At 48.9% G+C, this 18,308-nt stretch overlaps 1 protein-coding gene across 10 annotated transcripts in view; it reads left to right on the forward strand.

Moving 5' to 3' along the window:
* MAST2 (microtubule associated serine/threonine kinase 2) overlaps positions 1 to 11,513 on the forward strand; it is a 187,115-nt gene extending 175,602 nt beyond the window's left edge. For all 10 annotated transcript variants that reach the window (XM_077182468.1, XM_077182469.1, XM_054637889.2 and 7 more), the window contains 5 exons: positions 1,623 to 1,849; positions 3,373 to 3,495; positions 4,228 to 4,364; positions 4,602 to 4,789; positions 5,497 to 11,513. In XM_077182468.1, the coding sequence (XP_077038583.1) occupies positions 1,623 to 1,849; positions 3,373 to 3,495; positions 4,228 to 4,364; positions 4,602 to 4,789; positions 5,497 to 7,586 (2,765 nt within the window). In that variant the 3' untranslated portion in view covers positions 7,587 to 11,513. The remainder of the gene's footprint in view (positions 1 to 1,622; positions 1,850 to 3,372; positions 3,496 to 4,227; positions 4,365 to 4,601; positions 4,790 to 5,496) is intronic.
* The last annotated feature ends 6,795 nt before the right edge of the window (positions 11,514 to 18,308 follow it).

Raw genomic sequence — 18,308 nt, forward strand, 5'->3', positions numbered from 1 at the left:
AACTTTTACAGTCGGTTTAATATTTCCTGCTTGCAGGTTGATGAGCACTGCTGTGCCACAGACAGCAGTGCTGTGCGTGTGGTCTGACTGCAGCTTCTGCAAATGGCAGCTGGGCCCTGTTCTTCCCCTGGTTTTGTTTAAATTGACTCCTAACTGGTCTCTAGACAATGGTGCAGCAAGGAGGTATAGAGACACAAAGTGATTTTAACCCTCAAGGTGCTGTTTTTTGGGGTCACATGCTAACTACAATGCTGTTTGGGAATGAACTGTGTCTGGTGCATTTATGCACAGGGAAGTTTCAGAAACTCCAGATAACTTGGTTGAGATTCGTTGCTCAAGAACTGAACAGTGTAAGTAACTTAAGTCAATGCTGAACTGCCCACCTTCTTTGCCCAGCCATGTCTACAAGGAAAACCAGACCTTTACAATTCCCAATGCCAGGTGATAACTCCTAGAGAGCAGCTCAGCCATTCTGAGCCGTGACAGACTCGTTCAGCAGAAGGAATTTCTCCCCACAGGGATTTTGTCCCTTTCCAGAGGATAAGACCATGCTGTATTTCCAGGGCTGTGCCTGTTCTTGCCTAGATGGGAGCAGGGAATGCAGCTGGGCCATGAGCAATGCCCACCTGTTCCTCCCAGCAGTGAGCTGGAGGCAGGAATGCACCTGCTCTTGGCAGCCTTGTGGTGATGCACATCACATTTCTTGTGCTTTGGGCATCTGTTGCTTTTTGAACTATGAACTCCCTCATGAAAACCTCTAAAATGTGTATTTAATCACTCAGCAAAGGTTTCTCCAGAGCTGCTCTCATCTGCCAGGTAAATATGTGCTGGGTGATTCAGTAGGTATTTCTTAATGGATTAAAGATTACCTTCTACAGCTGAATTTAGTATTCCTGATCTTTGGGTTTATTTTACTGATGTTGACCAGCTTTACTGTAAAATGAGAGTTCTGTATTTGCTTTGTACTTTAAAAAGTGGATGTTCCACCAGCAAGCAGAGTCAGGTGGTTTATCTGAAAGCCCAGCCAATGGCTTTTCATTTGGGAAACTAAGTCAAAAATAACTTGTGAAGTTGCTTTTCAGTAGCAAAGTCCCTGCAGTAGCTAGTATTTTCGATATTTTTGCCCCTGTGAATTTAAAACATGACCAAAACTGCCTAGACGTAGTTGTTGTGTGATCACCTGCTCATTCCTTTTGTGTTAATACTAACTGATTTGGATTTATCTCAGCACCAGTGTGTAACTTGCACCAAGATCTAGAGACATCTGATTTTCTGGAGGAGGATAATACATAATAACCTGGAAATGGGGTTGCAGGATTGTGCCTAGAGCAAATGCTCATTGTAAATCCTGGAAAGAGAAGTAGAGAACACTGTGACCCAACCATAATTGTGTATGAGCAGTGCACTAAATGTACACCTCCAAATGTGCCTTTTTGGAAACTCCGCTGTTTGTATTACAAAGCTTGAATTAGTTGAAGCTGCAGGCAGACCCAGCTCTGGTGAAGGCCACCAGCTTTAAGACCATAGCAGATACAGTTTCATAGCTGTTCTCTAACAAGAATTTTCTCTCTTTCGGAGGCCTGTTTTCCTAATTTTTGCCCACCTTTATGTCATCACTGTAGATCACCACACGTGTTCTCCATTGGCCAGTCCAATGTCACCTCATTCTCTCTCCTCCAACCCATCTTCGAGGGACTCCTCACCCAGCCGCGACTTTTCTCCTGCTATCGCAAACCTGAAACCACCAATCATCATCCATCGGGCTGGAAAGAAATACGGTTTCACTCTGCGCGCCATTCGCGTCTATATGGGTGACAGTGATATCTACACTGTGCATCACATGGTCTGGGTAGGTCTCTGCTTTTCTGCACACAGGACCCTTGGGGCCACAAATGCATCTAGCCAGGGCTGTGGGGTTTAGCTTTAGAGATTGTGTTTTGCCACCTTGTTTTCTCTCTCCTTAATCACACCCAAAGTTGTCTTTTTGGTGGGAAGAACCCTAGATAAATAACTAAATAACTAAATAAATAACAGCACTTTGGGTTTTCCAATAGTTTTCAAGCCCATCACAGAACCACAGCAACCTTTCTTTCCTTCTTTTCTCCCTGGTTACATGAATCCACCTTCTTTCACCTGCAGCACATCCTTTAAAGCATGCTTCTGTGTACATACCCTCTTTCTCTTTATTGGGGTTGTTGCGTGAAGGCCCATTATAGCTAATTTATTCAGGCTTGTGTTAGTGATTATAACCTGCTTCTGATCAGTTCAGTCTGCTGGGGTTTTCCTAGCAGTCGCTTGGAATTGATTACAAGCCTTAAAGCATCACTGCTGCTATGCTGATTGCCATGGGATTTAGCTCTTGGCTTAGTTGTGAGCTGTGCTAAAAGGTCTGGTTTCCATGTCTGTATCACTTCCTTCCCACTGTTGCTGGTACTTGCTGGTACTTGATCTCTGTGTTCCTTTTGTGTTAGTGTAGATGACTTCTAGGAATGATCCATTCCCTGAAGCAGTGTTGTTAGGATTGTGTAGGTAGGGAGAATGCAGTCAGGATAAAGGTAATTCATTTTTTCCCTTGCACTTCTGTGTTCATTAGGTAATATGGACTTCACACCCTTTGGTCCTTATTTAACACTCATTCTGAGAGAAATAATCTGAAATCGAATTTTTGCCTTGCCCCTCCCTTGCATTTCTTGAACAATGCTGAGTTTACCAAGATACTAATTTGGAATCTTTCCTGTCTAGATAGAGATATGTGCATTCCCCTGCACATCTGTCTCCTCATGGTGAAGGAGGCTTACATTCCTGACCAGGGACAGGGGAAGGGCAGTGTGTTCACAGGGGAAAAGTCTGGTGTTGGATAGGTTAATAAAGGATGGAAAGTAGAAAAAGAAACTCTGTTTGGGATGAGATGCAATATAGGCACCTTAAACACATGGCAGAGTCTTCCTTAAAAGTCTGTTGGCCACCTTTGGTTCCAACATGTACATGGAAGGATGCTGGATTTGGGATGGCAAAATAATTGAAAGAGGCTGAATGTTTGTCTGGAAATCGAGAGCATCTGGGTAACATTCCTGAGTGCTGTAAAATTTTTGGAAGTGTGTTAAGCCTTTTGCTTTGGGAAGAGGTGGTCTCTAGATCAGCTTAACCATTCTGGCTGCCTTGGATCAGGGTAAGACTGGTGGGATGCTGGGGAGGAGTGGAAGAGCGCAGGGTTTTGTGCTTGGCCATGCCAGGGGTGATTTCTTTCCCCCTTCTCAGAAGCAGCTGGGGCTGGCTGTGGCAGGAAGTGACACGGGTGGGCTTTGAGTCCCATCTGGGCCAGGGGCCCTGCACATTCCCCTTCTCAGAGCAGTCACCCCTTGTTGTTGGCAGCACGTGGAGGAAGGGGGTCCGGCCAACGAAGCAGGTCTGCGGGAAGGGGACCTGATCACCCACGTCAACGGCGAGCCGGTGCATGGGCTAGTGCACACCGAGGTGGTGGAGCTGATTCTGAAGGTAGGGGCTCGGTGCTGTTACAGTTTGGAAAACACAAGCAGCTGGTTTAAAATGTATGTAATTCTGGCATTGTCTGAAATACAAGTGTGCACACAGCACCTGGTGGTATTTAAGAGCAGCTTTGTACTGGTTGGTGTTGAAATTATCCAGTTAAATGACTTGTGTTTGATACCTCTCTGAGCAGAATCTGTTTGCAGAAAAAACACCCCAAAGTTCTGGACTGTTCCAAGAGACAAACATCTTTGGGATTGCAAATAGAGGAGCACTCAGTATTATTATTTATTTTAACATGAGTGAGACAAGACATGCTCTGTGTTGCAGATTCATCATGATAGATGCCTGATATGCTCACATCTGCCATCAGTCAGAGCATTGGGAATAGGATTGGTGACAGAATATCACTTTGTTCAAGTTTCCAAGTATTACAAGTATTAAATTGAGTCATTTGGGATCTCAATGGGAGAGGTCAGATGCTGTGTTCTGCCTGTTCTGGGAAGCCTTACCTACCAGCTGGGGTCTGAGCTAATCATTTGTGAAAGCCTGACTAACGAGGGCTCTCTCTCGGCAATTCCTTAATAAATGATAGGTGGAAATGTTGAGGGGAAAAATGGAGTTTAACAAAGGATTACAAAATGGCAGGCAGCAATAAACTAGCAGCCTACCTGCTTTGCCTGCAGATCTGCTTCAAATAACCATGTTTTAAGCAATGTCTCTTTGTCTTGTGTCTGACAGAGTGGAAATAAAGTGTCCATCTCCACCACACCATTTGAGAACACATCCATCAAAGTTGGTCCAGCTCGAAAAGCCAGCTACAAATCCAAGATGGCTCGTAGGAACAAGAAGAGCAAAACAAAGGATGGTCAGGAAAGGTTTGTTTTGATGTTTCTCTGTTAAAATTAAAGGGTAACCAAGATAATGTAAAAGATCCTTTGAGAGATCTTGTCAAATCCATTTGCAGATAATATATATCAGCAGGTAGGTCCTTTAGTTCTTCCTTTCTTCCTTTTTTTTCCTCTTTTACTGTGACACAAAATTGACTGAAATATGCTGGTAAAGGTAAATAAATCATTTGTGCTTGTACACACCTTTTGAATGCTCTTCCCCAGCAAGAAGAAGAGTTCTCTGTTGAGGAAGATCACTAAACAAGCATCACTGCTTCACACCAGCCGGAGTTTATCGTCCCTGAACCGGTCTCTGTCATCTGGAGAAAGTGTGCCTGGCTCTCCAACTCACAACCTGTCTCCTCGGTCACCAACCCAGAGCTACAGATCCACTCCAGAGTCTGTACACTCAGGTAAAAAAAAGAGACATGAAACAAAACAAAACTAAGCCAAAAAATCCAGTCAAACAAGAAAAGAAAATACTGGAGGAGACTTTTGCTGATTGAATAATTTTGGAAATAAAATACACAGCAGCAGGTAGCAGGTCTCTCTGTGAAGCAAATGACAGCAGTGATGTTGATTACCTTAAAGATGGATGTGTTCTTGTTCATTGATTCATTTAAAAATGAAAATCCATACATCCTTTTAAGAATGCACTTGCTGTACTACAGCATCCTTCCACTTTGATGAAAATGTGTGTTATAAGTTGCAATCTTTTCGTAGCATTTTGACACATTTTCTGTGTTCAGAGAAAAGAAATCAAAACAGTGTGGCAAAGTCATATTTGAAAATTGAATCAGCTGCTGGAATAAAGAGATTTGCATCCAGAGAATAGCAATGAAACACGTGGTTTGTCTGATCAAAGGGGTTTTTTTTCCAGAAAAGTGTTCTCATAGCTAAGTGTTTCTTACTGTGCTCTGGTGTTGGGTGCTAATGATGTGAATTTCCATCAGAAGCCTGGCAATGTTGCCTTCAACATCACTGCTGTGCTTTGGAGTAACATAGCATTGTGTCTTGACTTATTTTCAATAACTTGTTTTAATGGCCAAATATGTATTAATCTTCTTGGTATTTTTTTCTTTGTTCTTTTTGGTTTTGGTTTTTTTTTTTTTCTTTTAAGTTGGTGGCAATTCTTCTCAGAGCAGCTCTCCCAGTTCCAGTGTTCCCAATTCTCCAGCCAGCTCTGGACACATCCGACCCAGCTCCCTGCATGGCCTAGCACCAAAGCTCCAGAGGCAGTACAGATCTCCAAGGCGTAAATCTGCAGGAAACATCCCTCTGTCCCCGCTGGCTCACACTCCATCACCAACCCCACAGTCCACGTCACCGCAGCGCTCCCCATCTCCTTTGCCAGGACACTCAATTGGCAGCTCCAGTATCATCCAGTCTTTCCCAGTAAAACTACACTCCTCTCCACCACTGGTGAGACAAATTTCTCGCCCGAAAAGTGCCGAGCCCCCTCGGTCTCCTTTGCTGAAGAGAGTGCAGTCGGCCGAGAAGCTGGCTGCCTCTCTGTCCTCCTCTGAGAAGAAGCTGGGCTCCTCAAGGAAGCATAGCTTGGATATCTCCCACTCTGAGTTCAAGAAGGAGATGTTGCAGCGGGATCCCAGCCTCCAGAGCCTGCAGGAATCTGCCAATGAAACGACGGGCGGCAAACTCGGGCTGGCAGAAAAAGGGATGCTGCAGAAGCCGGGCTCACGGAAGCTGGGTGCCATTCGGCAGGACAGGGTGGAGAGGAGGGAGTCCCTGCAAAAGCAGGAGGCCATCAGGGAAGTAGATTCTTCTGAGGATGAAACAGATGATGGCTCGGAAGATAGTCAGGATGGGAGAAGGGTGGACAAGCCCCGTGGCAGTGGAGACCAAGGCTCGGATTCTTTTAATGAGGACAATAAGTTTTCATCTAAATTGGAAAGCAAGGATAGTATTGAAGACGATGCCTTTCTACCTGAAGATCCAAAAGGTACAGAAGATTTGCAGAAGGGAAATACTCAACAAGCAAAGCCTGTTTCAGAGCCTCTGCAAATCGGTGTGCACCCCTCCCCACCAGAGCTCCCCTCAAGAACTGCTCCAGAAAAACTAGCTAATTCAGAAAAGCCATCCCTAAAATCAGAAACAACTGCAAAGGAGCATAAATTGCCAGAAAACAAAACTTTGGAGTGTTTTGGTCCAAAAGACAGGTCTTCTGAAGCAATCAAAGATCTTGGGAGAACTCCAGGTACTGAAAAACCAGTAGATCTCACCGAACATGTGCAGTGCCCATCTATCAAACTCCTGGAACTTGAAGAAGGTGATTCTTCTGGGGCCTCCTGTGGTAAACTTGACTTAAAAGAGCCTGTGCTAACAGAAAGCAGTCAGAAAAAACAGGATTCCAAACCTCTGCTGGCACTTTCCTCATGGTGCCCAGCAAACACGAGCACTCCTGTCGCGGTGAGCCCCCCAGACCGCGGCGAGAAGGGTCGCGAGGAGACGCCTCAGCCTGTGGAACAGCACAGCTCCTCATTTCTGTCTCCTGGGAGCGCCAGTGAAACATCCCAAAGAAGTCCTAGCCCTGAGAAGCAGCAGCCCAGCTCATCCCAGGCAGAGGGTGCTTTAACCTCCAGCAAAACCAGCCCAGCAGGACCCGTGTCCTCCCCACTCCTCATCCCCAGTGCCATCTCCGTGTCCCAGTTGGCACCCCTGGCCCAGAGCGTGTTGGGCCCTTTGAAGCTCAGCATGTCTGGGTCTGGAGAGGTGGAAACGAAAAAGGATTTGGGCGCCTCCTCTAAAGAGGAGAGAGATTTGAAACAAAAAAGGCAGGAAATTTCACAAGTAGGAGAATGTCAAGAGAAAGCCAAACCCTCTAGCACAGATAGTCTGACCACGACAAGTGGGTCCTGTGCAGAGTCCTTACATCCAGCAAAGCCTTGGGAGGCAGTGTGTCCCATGGGGGCCAAAAAGGAGGCAACATGTCCTGTGGTGATCAAAAAGGAGGCACTTTTTTGCAGTGCTAAAGCATCTGAGGCGTTGGCAGGGAGCTGCAAAATCACTCCGTCAAAAGAGCTGTCTCATGCTCTTGGACCAGCAGCTCTGAGAGCATCTCCTCTGCCAGATGGCAGCACGAGGCCCTGTAAAGAAGGGACTCTGGCACAAGCAAAAAGCAAAGAGGTTGGAAATCAGTTAAAAATACAAGACTTTCCCCTGTCACATGATGATGCTGTAAAGAAAACATAGCAGCATCGCTGGTACTCATGGACTGGAGCGTTCTACATTCAAAATAGAGACTGCATGTTTGAATTTTGTAATATACACTAATATAAAATAGAACTTGTGTACATCTATTTTTGGGAGGGTTTTTTTCATACTGTTTTTTGTGTTTTTTCATCCTTGCTATTCTATTTTTGTACACAGTAGTGCTTGCTGTTTGAGGTCTCTTTAGAACAGGGTATCTTTAAAGCAGGGCTTAAGAAACACTTTGGTTTCATTTTTTTCCCTTCCACACCTTTTATTTTGCCTGAGTTTAGGGCCTGATGTGCTCTTCCCTCTAATTCTGCATTTATTTGAGATCCCAAAAATTCTGTGTGCAAAAAAGGCAGCTTGTTTTTAAATTTCTGCTTTTCAGCATTCTCTTTGAAATTCCATTGAAATTCACAAATGTCAAGTTTTTGCTCCAGTTTTACAATCTGATGTCCCTTGACAAGAACAAGAGCCTACCCTCTTGTCTGCAAGTTATTCTGAAACTGCACACCCTCTTTGGTGCAAGTAAAACCTCTTTGTCACCATGTGTCTTCACAGTCCTGTGTCCTTAGAGGATGTGGAGACAAAGGACTTGGCTGGAGAGACTGGACAGAGAGAGATCCCTGTCTTCTCTTTAAAACAAGTAGGAGTATTTTTCAATGGAATTATCAGAAAGAGAAATCTCCAATCCATAAGCTGGCTTTTGGGGGGATTGTTTTTACTTATCTTTATGGGACACATGGCAACTTTTCCTTCTGTTTTTAAAATTTTAGTGATGTTTTATCTTCCTTTCTCTGGCTTCAATTCATAACTTGCCCTGCCTCAGAGTAAGTGACCCCTGGAAAGGGGTGCCTGTAGGTTGGTTTTAAAGTAGAAAAATTTCTAGTTGCATAGTCTCCAGTGTCTGGCAAAGTTATCTCAATGAAAAATGACCTTTGGAGACTTTTCCATCTCTTGGTGAGTCTAAATAGGTAGGGATTTTAGGTGTCCCTTAACATTTCTGAACTGGGGCTTGGGAAACTTGCTGAGTTTTCTGAATCTGCCCATTTTAAAAACAAACCTATGAAGAGTTCAGACTCCTCGAGTTCTGTGGTCAAGCTGCAAGCAGACTTTAAAACACATGTGATATTTTCAGATTTCAGCTTTAATAGCTAGATCATTTCCACTGCTGAGGTCACTTTGCATTAAAATCTTACTCTTTACTCCTAGGTTTAGACATCGCTTTGCTCTAAGTGTGACCGACTCTGGGTGACAGTGCTCCCTGCTGAGGATTAGACCAATAATAATGCACCAATAAATGTGTTGAGTGGTGATACCTGTAGCACTGTACCTCTTCATCCAACTAAAAGTTCCTCTCAATGAACACTCCCATCATTTGTCCCAGATTGTGCTCAGCTTGTATCCTAGTCTTGTCTGAGTGGATCTCCCTGCGGATCTCACTGGCTTACTCTGTTAGAAGCAGAATGTCTGTGCAACAGTATTCCAGGCTAAAACCCATCTCTGTTGGTCTGATTTCCTTACACTGCTGCTTCCTTCACTGTCTTGGCTTTCTCTGAACTTGAAGTTTTGATTCGCTTCCCCTGAATGCAAATATCTTTATTATATAGGAATATATTTTCTCTGTCTCTTTCAATCTGATTTTGGTACAACCCACAGCTCAAAAGAAAATCTCTGGAATTTCACCCTGTTTCTTTCTGTGTAGCAGTTGATTCTCCCCATTATATACTTGATTTTGGCTGCTTGGATTTCATTTCTGGACCAAGGTTTGGTTTGGTTTGAGCTTTTTTTTTTTTAACATGTTTAAATGAGTGTTTACTCTGTGTGTCAGTGTGAACATGTATGGTGTTGCTACTACACTAACCAAAGCCTCAGCGCTCCCAGGTAACACCTTAATAAACCTGGTTGTGGTGGTACTGAGAGCAGAGTCTGCTGTGCTGTCTCTCTGCTCTTTTCCCTGGAATTCATAGGCTGCTCGTATACACTTGGTTTGCAATTACAAACCACAGTATTTCCACTGCCTTGTCAGGGTCCTGGGTGTCTCCAACCTCTCCAAGTGCTCTTGGTGGTGAGTGTCGTTCAGTGCTGATTTAGAGCAGTAGCAAGTAAGGAACAGACTTGGCAGGATCTGGCACTTGCCTGGCTGGTTTTCTCCCTGATGGGTTGATCTGCTAAAAAACTGTTGAGAAACAGCGCAGGATATTATGGCATGGACAGGAATAGTGAAAAGTGGATTTGGCATCCTGAGTCTGTGGTAATTACAAAGACAAGCCTCCTTGACAAGCTGATCTCCTGAGAGCACCTGACCTTGGTGAAATGGAAGTGTCTGTGTAAATTAAGGAGTTGTGTGAGGATGTGGTCTGACCTGGCTGTTCCCTGGGTGGCAGGTCCCCCTTTTCCTTCTGTGTTTAAAAAACCTGAGGAGAAGACTGACCACTGCTCGTAGGTGAGCATGGGGTGTGAGCCAGGCTGGGTAACCTGGTTCATCCCCACGGGCAGGGGTGGGACCCTGTGACGGTACCAGCTGTAAGCTGCTGACTCCCTGCCTTTGCAGCCACTGCTTCCCATGCTGAATTGCAGAATTATCCTTTCCTAGGCATAAAAGGAGGAGTGAAAACCTTGCTATGTCACAGCTTTTGCTGCTTTTGCCTGTGTTGGCCAAAGAAAAGGTGAGGTACGTGTTTTGTTGCCTCTTTTGTAGCTACGGTACAGAGAGTGGTCAGTGCAATTAAAAATCCGTGGGTTTTTGGAAGCCAAAGCCGAACAACGTTGCCAGGAAAGCATTCTAGTGAAGCCCTGTGTCCCCTGCTCTTGCTCAGTCCTGCAGTTTCCCTCAGTGTGCCAGGTGCCCCATCATCCCTGTTCTACCTGCTGTCAAATTTACATGGCGCACTTTAACAAAGGGTTTGGGCAAAAACACTTTCTCTATTAAGTTTTGATAATAAGCCAGGTAGATACACCAAGACTTATTCCTTGCTCTGCTATAAATTCCTTAAACACCTTCTCAAAAAAAAAAGCTTGCAAAATGTGTTGGGAAGGAACAGGGAGTTGGAAAAGCTGTGTCTGAGGGGCACGAGTGTGTTCCCAGCTGCAGCGCCCAAGGGAGGCCCCAGCCTGTGCAGCCCTTGGTCTCCGTGGGTAATCCCGAATCAGGAGGCCAAGGTGAGGTGTGTTTGGTGAATGAGCCATGCATGTCACCATCCAAATATGCTGCTTTCCTGCTTTGTTTCCCTCTTCCCTTCTGTCAGCTTGGATGTGTCTCCTGCTCCTCGCCCATGTTGGGACGGCAGCGCCTGAGCTGGTTCGGCCTCCGCAGCTCCTCTCTGCTCCTGCATCCCTGCCCCGTGCCTCAGTGTTATTTTTCCCTTTGTCTCTTACTGTTGCAAACTAAGAGAAATGGATGATATTTATTGTAAATATTAGACTTTAGCGTTGTACTGGCCACTCCTGGGTCTGAATGTTGGAGGCCTTTGGCTGCTGCTGTACTAAAGAGCGCTTGTGGGGGAAGGGGTAGGAGTGACCTGTGGGTTTGTTTGCCACACTTGCATTAAGGTGTGATTTGGAGTAATTTTTTTTTTTGTTTGTTTTGTTTTGTTTTTCTTCTGAAGAGGGGAGGATAAAGTCTTTCTCTGGTTTTCTCTTACTGGATGTGAAGGATAATTCTGTACTTCTAGTAGAAGATTTGACAGAAGTGTGTGTTTACGTTGTGTTCGATTACCATATCCAGGTGGCTGTGAGAGCACCTCCTGTGCTGGGCTCTGCCAAGCCGTGTCACTCAGCACTTAGCTAGATAAGAGAAAGTGTGGAATTTCTGTGTTTTTAGAAACTTGAACAATTGCCACATAATAGCGGTGCAATAATTTTTATTCATGTTGTACCTGCATGTCGATGTTCAAATCCTCCTCCAAAATAAATAATTTTTTTTTTTACATAAATCCAGACTCGTGTTTGTCTCTTGGTTGGTCTCCCCTCAGTTTCTCATAGCTCTGGTGGTGGCTGTACTCCCAACCTGCCTGCTCAACCAGCTACTTGATGGGGCAGAAAATGGCCTGTGGAGTGTCTGGGTACAGGAGTAACTCTGCCAGGCTGTTTGGGGTTTTCTGCTCCACAGGCCAGGTGTGTGGCTAAGCCAAAGCTTTCCACTCTGAAACTGAAGCCCAGAATTTACTACCCTGTAAGTTTATGGTGTTTTGTGTCACTGCTAATGCAGGTTCCTGATGGTAAAAATATGTAAGAGGTAAAAGGGGTAAAAACCTGTCAGACATGAAACTTGGCTGAGCGAGATAAGGATGTGACTGGCCACAACTGCACACCATGTCTGATGGGTTCAGGAATTAGATGCACAATAAAATCCAGAGGGCAGGATCTTGGTATGGGCTTGGATTAGCCATGGGGCAAGAGCCAGCGGGTGCTACACAGCCCCTTTTTCACCCATCATTTAGGCAGCCTTGATGCTGCACCACCCAAAACCTTTCCAGAAACAGATATTTGCTTTTAACATTTGCAGGTGTGTGTGCCCTCCACATGGAAAAGCCTTCAAAGGCTATTCCTGTCCTTGGAAATAGAGCTGGGGAGACGTTCACGTCTGGGGGGATTGGACTAATCCTCATTCGCTGCTGCCAAGGATGCTCAAAATATCCCGTGTCTCCGTGCTGCGGAGCGGGAATCGGGGGCGAAGCTCGGCTCCGTCCGCGGGAGATTTGCGGAGCCTCTGCCGGCAGCCGCTGCCCGGGCGTCATCGCTGACGTGCGCTCATGAGAGAGAGAGAGAGAGAGAGAGAGAGAGATGCTCCTGCCCACGCCGAGCGGGCCCGAGGGGACAGCGGTGCCTCCCCTGGAATAACCCCCTGAGTGTCCTGGCAAAGGATCCCTGCTCCCAGCTCCTGGCCCTGCCCCACAGCCCAAACCCAGAGCATCATCTCCAGCAACCCACAGAGCAGCACCCCAGATGAGCAGAGTTTGGTGCAAGGGCTTTTCAAATTGCATTTTCATGGAAACAGAGATATTTTTCTCCTTTTTAAAGGCTCACTAGCTGGAATTTAATTAGGGTTATTTTAGAGATATTTTTCTCCTTTTTCAAGGCTCACTAGCTGGAGTTTAATTAGGGTTATTTTAACGTCCACAGCCCTCCTGTAGAGGTTCCCCCAGCCAGGAATAAGTAATTCTCAGTCCACAGCAGTTTATTCTTCCAGAGGATTGAGCCACAACAACTAAGGGCCATTTTTTCCTCCCAGATGATGGCCTGGAAGTGGCAGCCCAGTGCACTTTGGCTCCTGCTTGCCAATGCTGAGATTTGACTCCTTCCCCCAGGATCAGAGGGTGGGGGTGGGTGTCTGGGGAAAGTCCCACTGCCAGCAGCCTGGCTGCCTGCAGCTGACCTGGAATCCTGAAGGTGGGAACTGGGGGATTAGGCAGTTCTGAGCATCCTGCACAGGTGCACTGTTGGTCAGAGCATGGAGCTGATGGGTTTGATCCCTGTCTGGGCCATTCACTTAACAACTGGACTCGTGGTCCTTGTGGATCCCTTCCAACTCAGAATATTCTGTGATTCTGTAGACAGTCTGCCCAGAATGGAAGCCACAGCTGGAATTGCTGTTGGATGCACCGAGGACTCAAGAGGAACCTGAGGCCCCTCAAGTGTTGCACTCCACATTGCTGTTCCCATGTGAATCCAGGGCACCGAGTGCAGGGGCTGAGCTTGGGGGGGTGTGCAGGTGTCCATGGCTCCACAGGGTTTAACTCTCCCCATCTGCCTCTGCTCTGTGCAGCCTCATTCCCTGTGACCGTGGCAGCACCCAGGGCTGGCCTGCAGCCACCCCCTCTCCAGCCTCCCTCATGTGCCAGTGGGCTTTATATTTTAAACGCTGATTAGGGCTGACCTCATATTTCAGAGCTTACTTCATAGTCACTAATGAGGGATTAGGAATGTTAAGCTAATTAGCAATCAGCAAACGAGGGCTCAGTCAGTCTCCTCAGCCTGACACGCTGTCAATGAACGAGTTATTTGATGATTATCATAAACCTGCTCAAACGGTGCCTAATTCTGATGGGCAGCAGGGAAGGAGCCAGGGCGAGCTGCAGCCCAGGTGATGGGAGCTCACAACCTCACACAGCCCTGGCCACTCTCCACACACTGGAGGGTGCAGGACACCTGCTCCTGGAGCCAAAGGATTTAAATAAGCAAAGAAATTGGGGTGGGGTTTTTTTCCATCTCAGATTTGTTGAGTTATGGGCCAAACTTCCCAGCCTGACTGTTTTGGGAGAGGCTTTATCTGATGGGTCACCTGAGAAGAAATTTGGCCACCCCTGGATTCTGTTCAGCTCCAAAAATACCCTCAAACCAAACCTTCCCTGCTGGGAAGCCTCCTCCCAGGCCAGCCAGAGCAGCCTGGCTTTCAGCTGGGTTTCGACTCCCTGGGTCATTTATTATCCCATTATTTTGATTTTCTCCCACACCCCACCCTCCACTCCATGAGGGAAGCAGGGCAGCCAGGGGGTGTGGTGGGTGGGAGGGTAGCAGGGACCTGATCAACATTTCACTCTGGAAGGGGGAAAAAACCTCAAACCCCCAAATATAAAACCCCAGAGTGCTTGTGGAGATGAAGCAAAGGGGGAAATGAATGGGACTAATGGGCTGTGCTGGCCCAGGAGGGATGCAGGGGTGCTGGGCACTGTCCTTCCTGCTGTTTCTCTGCTCTTTTCAGGGTACTCAGGACCCAAGGAAGCTCCACACCTGCTGATGGCCCATGTGGATGAGGTGCTCAGCCATGTGCCAAGGACACACTCTGGCTGTGCTGAGGGGCAGGATTAGAGAGAGAGAAGGTATGGGAACCAGTGGCATTGCTGCCAGGCCAGTGCCACTGCAGAGGGATGGGTCTCTGGGAATGAGGGAGCTGCCTCTGCCCTGGGCACAGCTGTGCTTTTTGCTGGATGATTGCAAAAAGGGCCATTTTCAGCTCCTGGATGTGGGGGTGTGGATGGTGGCAAAGGCTGGATGGGCCTGGGGCAAGGACTGAGCAGGGATGCTCCTGAAGCCCATTTTCCTGCCTTTCTGGGGGAAAAAGAAATGCTCTCTCTTCCTTTGCAGCCAGTTTGGACATAGGGTTTCTCCCCCCAGGGGCTCCGTGTTGGCCAGGACATGCGGCTGTGACCTCCTTGCTGCTGGGGCTGGATCCATCCTGCCTGGCGTCCGTGCCCTTCCCATGTGCCACCCCAGCCTGGCAGACTGGCAGCTAAAAATAGGTGAAATGCAGGGGATAACCGGGTGCCTAAATATATCCCTTCTTTAATTAGCGCCAGGCGACTGCCTCGCAGTCACGTCCGTCTGCCCGCTAATCCCCGAGCCGTGCCCGCGTCACGGGGCTCCCCCGCCGGCTCCCGTGAGCCCGGGCACGGAGCATCCCCGGGAGCCGGACCTCGCTGGGAGGGTGACCCCACACAGGGGTCCCAGCGCAGGGAGGAGGGTCAGGGGCCAGGCGGGGACACGATCCTGCCGGCGCTGAGCTGTGCGAGAGGGGACGGGGAGATGCCCTGGGTCGGGAACGGTGATGCCCTGGGCTGGGAATCCCCCTGGAAGTGGGATGCTCTCCCGTGGTGCTGCCTGGGGAGCTGCTCTGTGCAGGGCTGGGGCTGAACTCGGTGGGGTCAGGCTGGGAGAGCTCCCTCCTGCCCCGGATCTCACCTGGAGCATCCCTGACTCTCCCTGGCGCTCACCCGAGGCAGTGGCTCAGGCAGGATTTAACCCAAAACAGCTTCATTGAGCTCTGTGGTCCTTCAGGGCCTTGGAAGTTGGAGTTGCACCACAGCTGCTGGTTTAGCATGTTTTTCTATTCTATACAGACATGCCAATAATTCTTTCTGGTTTGCCCCCTTGCAAGGGCACTGGGTGCCATCAGGAAGGGATGAGCTAAACCTATGGGCCCCGTGGCTGCAAACTCTTCTCTGGTCAGTAGCTCTTCTGCTTTCCTAAAAGGCTGGATTTCCCCCAAAACAGCTTCTGAGGGGCTCTGTGAGCAGCACAGTGGGGCAGCATCCTGAAGGGTTTTCTTTAGGGTTCCCTCAGAGCATATGACCAAGGCATCCCTGCTGCTGGCAGCGAGGACATGGGGTCTCACTGCTCTGTGAGTAGGGGTTTTGCTCTGGGCACCCCTATTGATCCTGCAGGAGAAGGTCTCTGGGAAAGGTGCTGCCCTCCCAGGTCTCTGCAGCAAAAGGTGGCATTCCCCAATAAACAATTCCTGTGCTCATCCTCTCATCCCCTGACAGCCATGGTTGTTTTGCTGGAGATGAAAAGGAGAAGATTAAAATGTAAAATGAAAAAGATTTTAAATATTTCCAGCCCCAGGTTGCTGGTGTGACACCCCAGGCCACTTTCCTGCTGGATTGCTCACCAGTGATCTTAAAAGTAACTGGCTCCTGTTGCCTCCCTCCCACCCTCCCCTGACTTTTGAGAAGTGGAGTGGGTGGTGGAGCCAGTTTGTTAATTCTGGAGCTGGCATTAATGAGGGTGCTCCTTAATCCTGCAGGTGCTGTTGGGTTTGTCCATGGGGCTGCTCAGGGGTGCACATTCCCAGAGCAGGGGGGGATGCTCCTGTGGGACAGGGAGCCTGTGCTGCTCCCCAGCCCTGCCCACATTCCCTCTCACTGTTAGAACACTGTTTAGAGCATGAGGAGGGAAGCAGGGCCCCTTGTGCCCCTTCCTGTCCCCCCATTCCTTGCATTTCCATGTGCTCACTTGCCTGCTTGCTTTAGCCATGAAGGACTTGGGGCAAGGAGGAACATTCACCTCCTTGCCTCTTTCCCAAACCTTGGATGGGAAAAAAGCCCTGAATGCAACAACATCCAGCAGAAACCTGTGGGGCTGTGGCTGCTGTCCTCTGTTTGGGGAGACAGATTCAAGGGAATGGTGCTGGAGCAATGCTGGGGAGCAGCTGAGCCCCTGCCCTGCCTGCATTAGGGTGCATGGGCAGCACACACATCTGTTTTGCAGCTGGATGAAGGCCCCACTCTTCCCAGGAAATCTCCTCTATGGGAGTCAGGGCAGTGCTGCCCATGCAGCCAGTGCCATGAGACCACCTGGTTTATGCTGAACTCCTGACCCAGCAGCCAGGAAAACCCCTCCTGCTCCTGGGACACACACACTCCAGCCCTGCTTCCCTGTCCTCAGCTGGAAGAGCAGGTGCTGGCTCTAGGACAGGATCAGATCCATTGATTTGAAGAACAAATTTGAGTTTTTGGGGGTCTTTGGGGTTTGGCAGCTTGAGCTGCTGTGAGAGGGCATTTGGAGTTGGGCTGGAATTCCTTTTCCCTCCAGCCTGCTGGGGCCTTCCTGCCTGGGGGAAGGACGTGCACATGTGTGCAGGCACATCCCAAATTCAGGGCAATCCACTCCATCCTTCTCCAGCTCCTGCTCTCAGGGGAGCGAGGCTGGAGCTCCACCAGCACTGCTGCAGACCTCTGAGGGTGCTGTGGCCAGGTGTTGGTAAAGCTCCAGGAGTGGTGCAGATAACACAAACAAGGGACACCAGGGACATCCTGGGCAGGTGCTGCACCCATGGGAACAGAGGGATGATGCTTCTTTGGGGTCTGTTTGCAGGAGGGGGCATTTGCTGCTCAAGGAGAGCGGGATGAACCCCAAAGAGTGTTGAATGAATGAGCCCTCATGGGGAGGGCTGAAGGGATGTTCCTGAGGATCTGGGAATGCAGTGGCAGAGCCAGGAAAGGCCCTGTGGTACCTGGAGCCCTGTAGCATGGCCCAGCACATCAGGCTGGCAAAGGACAGCCTCCATGGCACCCCCTCCTTTGGAGATACCAACCCAAACCTTGGCCCAGCAGAAAAGCACGGTTCCCCCAGCATGGGGCTGGGCTGGGGCTCCCTGGGGCTGTGGGGGGGCTGCTCCCCTCCCAGCCCCTGCTGCTGCTGTTCTCCAGCTGAATTCCAGCGCTGGGAAGAGGGGGACCCGCAGGTGCTCCCCTGGACAGCCAGGGGCTGCCAGCAGCCGGCAGGAGCAGGGCTTGGCTGGCGTCCCTGTGCACAGACAGTGATGGATTCCAGACAGGGCTCACCACAGCCTTCCTTCGGCAGCTGGGCTGCAAGGGCCTGCTCCAAAGGCAACATCCGTCAGGAGGCGGTGCTGGGAGCAGGGGAGAGGGACGAGGAGCAAGAGGAGGAGGAAGAGGAGGGGGATGGTTTTATTCCTTTGGCCGCCACAGTGACCTCTCAGGGCTGACTCAATTTCTCCGTCCCATCTGTCTCCTCCTAGCCCTGCATGGAAGGCTGGCAGCAGCAAAGGCATGTTTCCAACTGCCTAAAAATATTTGGGATGTGGGCAGTGGGCAGGGGAGGCTCAGCCTGCCCTGCCAGGGGTGTCAGGTGTGGCCCACGCTGTGTGAGTGACCAGGCTCATGGGGAACCATTCCCTGTGCTGCAGGAGGGGAGAGCCCTGGGCTGGGGAAGGTGGGCTGGTGCATCCCCTCCCTCTGCATTTGGGGTGGGGGAGCAGCTTTAGACAGGTGACATAAAAACTGGTTGGAAGGCAGCACGTCTGGGCACTGCTCAGGGGGGAAGATGCTTGTCCCTGTCACCTGGGGAGTCTGAAAGGCCACCTGAGCATGCAGGCCACTGAGTCCCCTGGAAGGGATGTGGTTGGGATTTATAAGACATATTCAGAAAACAACCTCTGAACTGAAAATGATGGTGATGAACACTTGTGCCTGCAGTGAA

This window comes from Agelaius phoeniceus, chromosome 8, assembly GCF_051311805.1.
Source record: "Agelaius phoeniceus isolate bAgePho1 chromosome 8, bAgePho1.hap1, whole genome shotgun sequence".
Lineage (NCBI taxonomy): Eukaryota > Metazoa > Chordata > Aves > Passeriformes > Icteridae > Agelaius > Agelaius phoeniceus.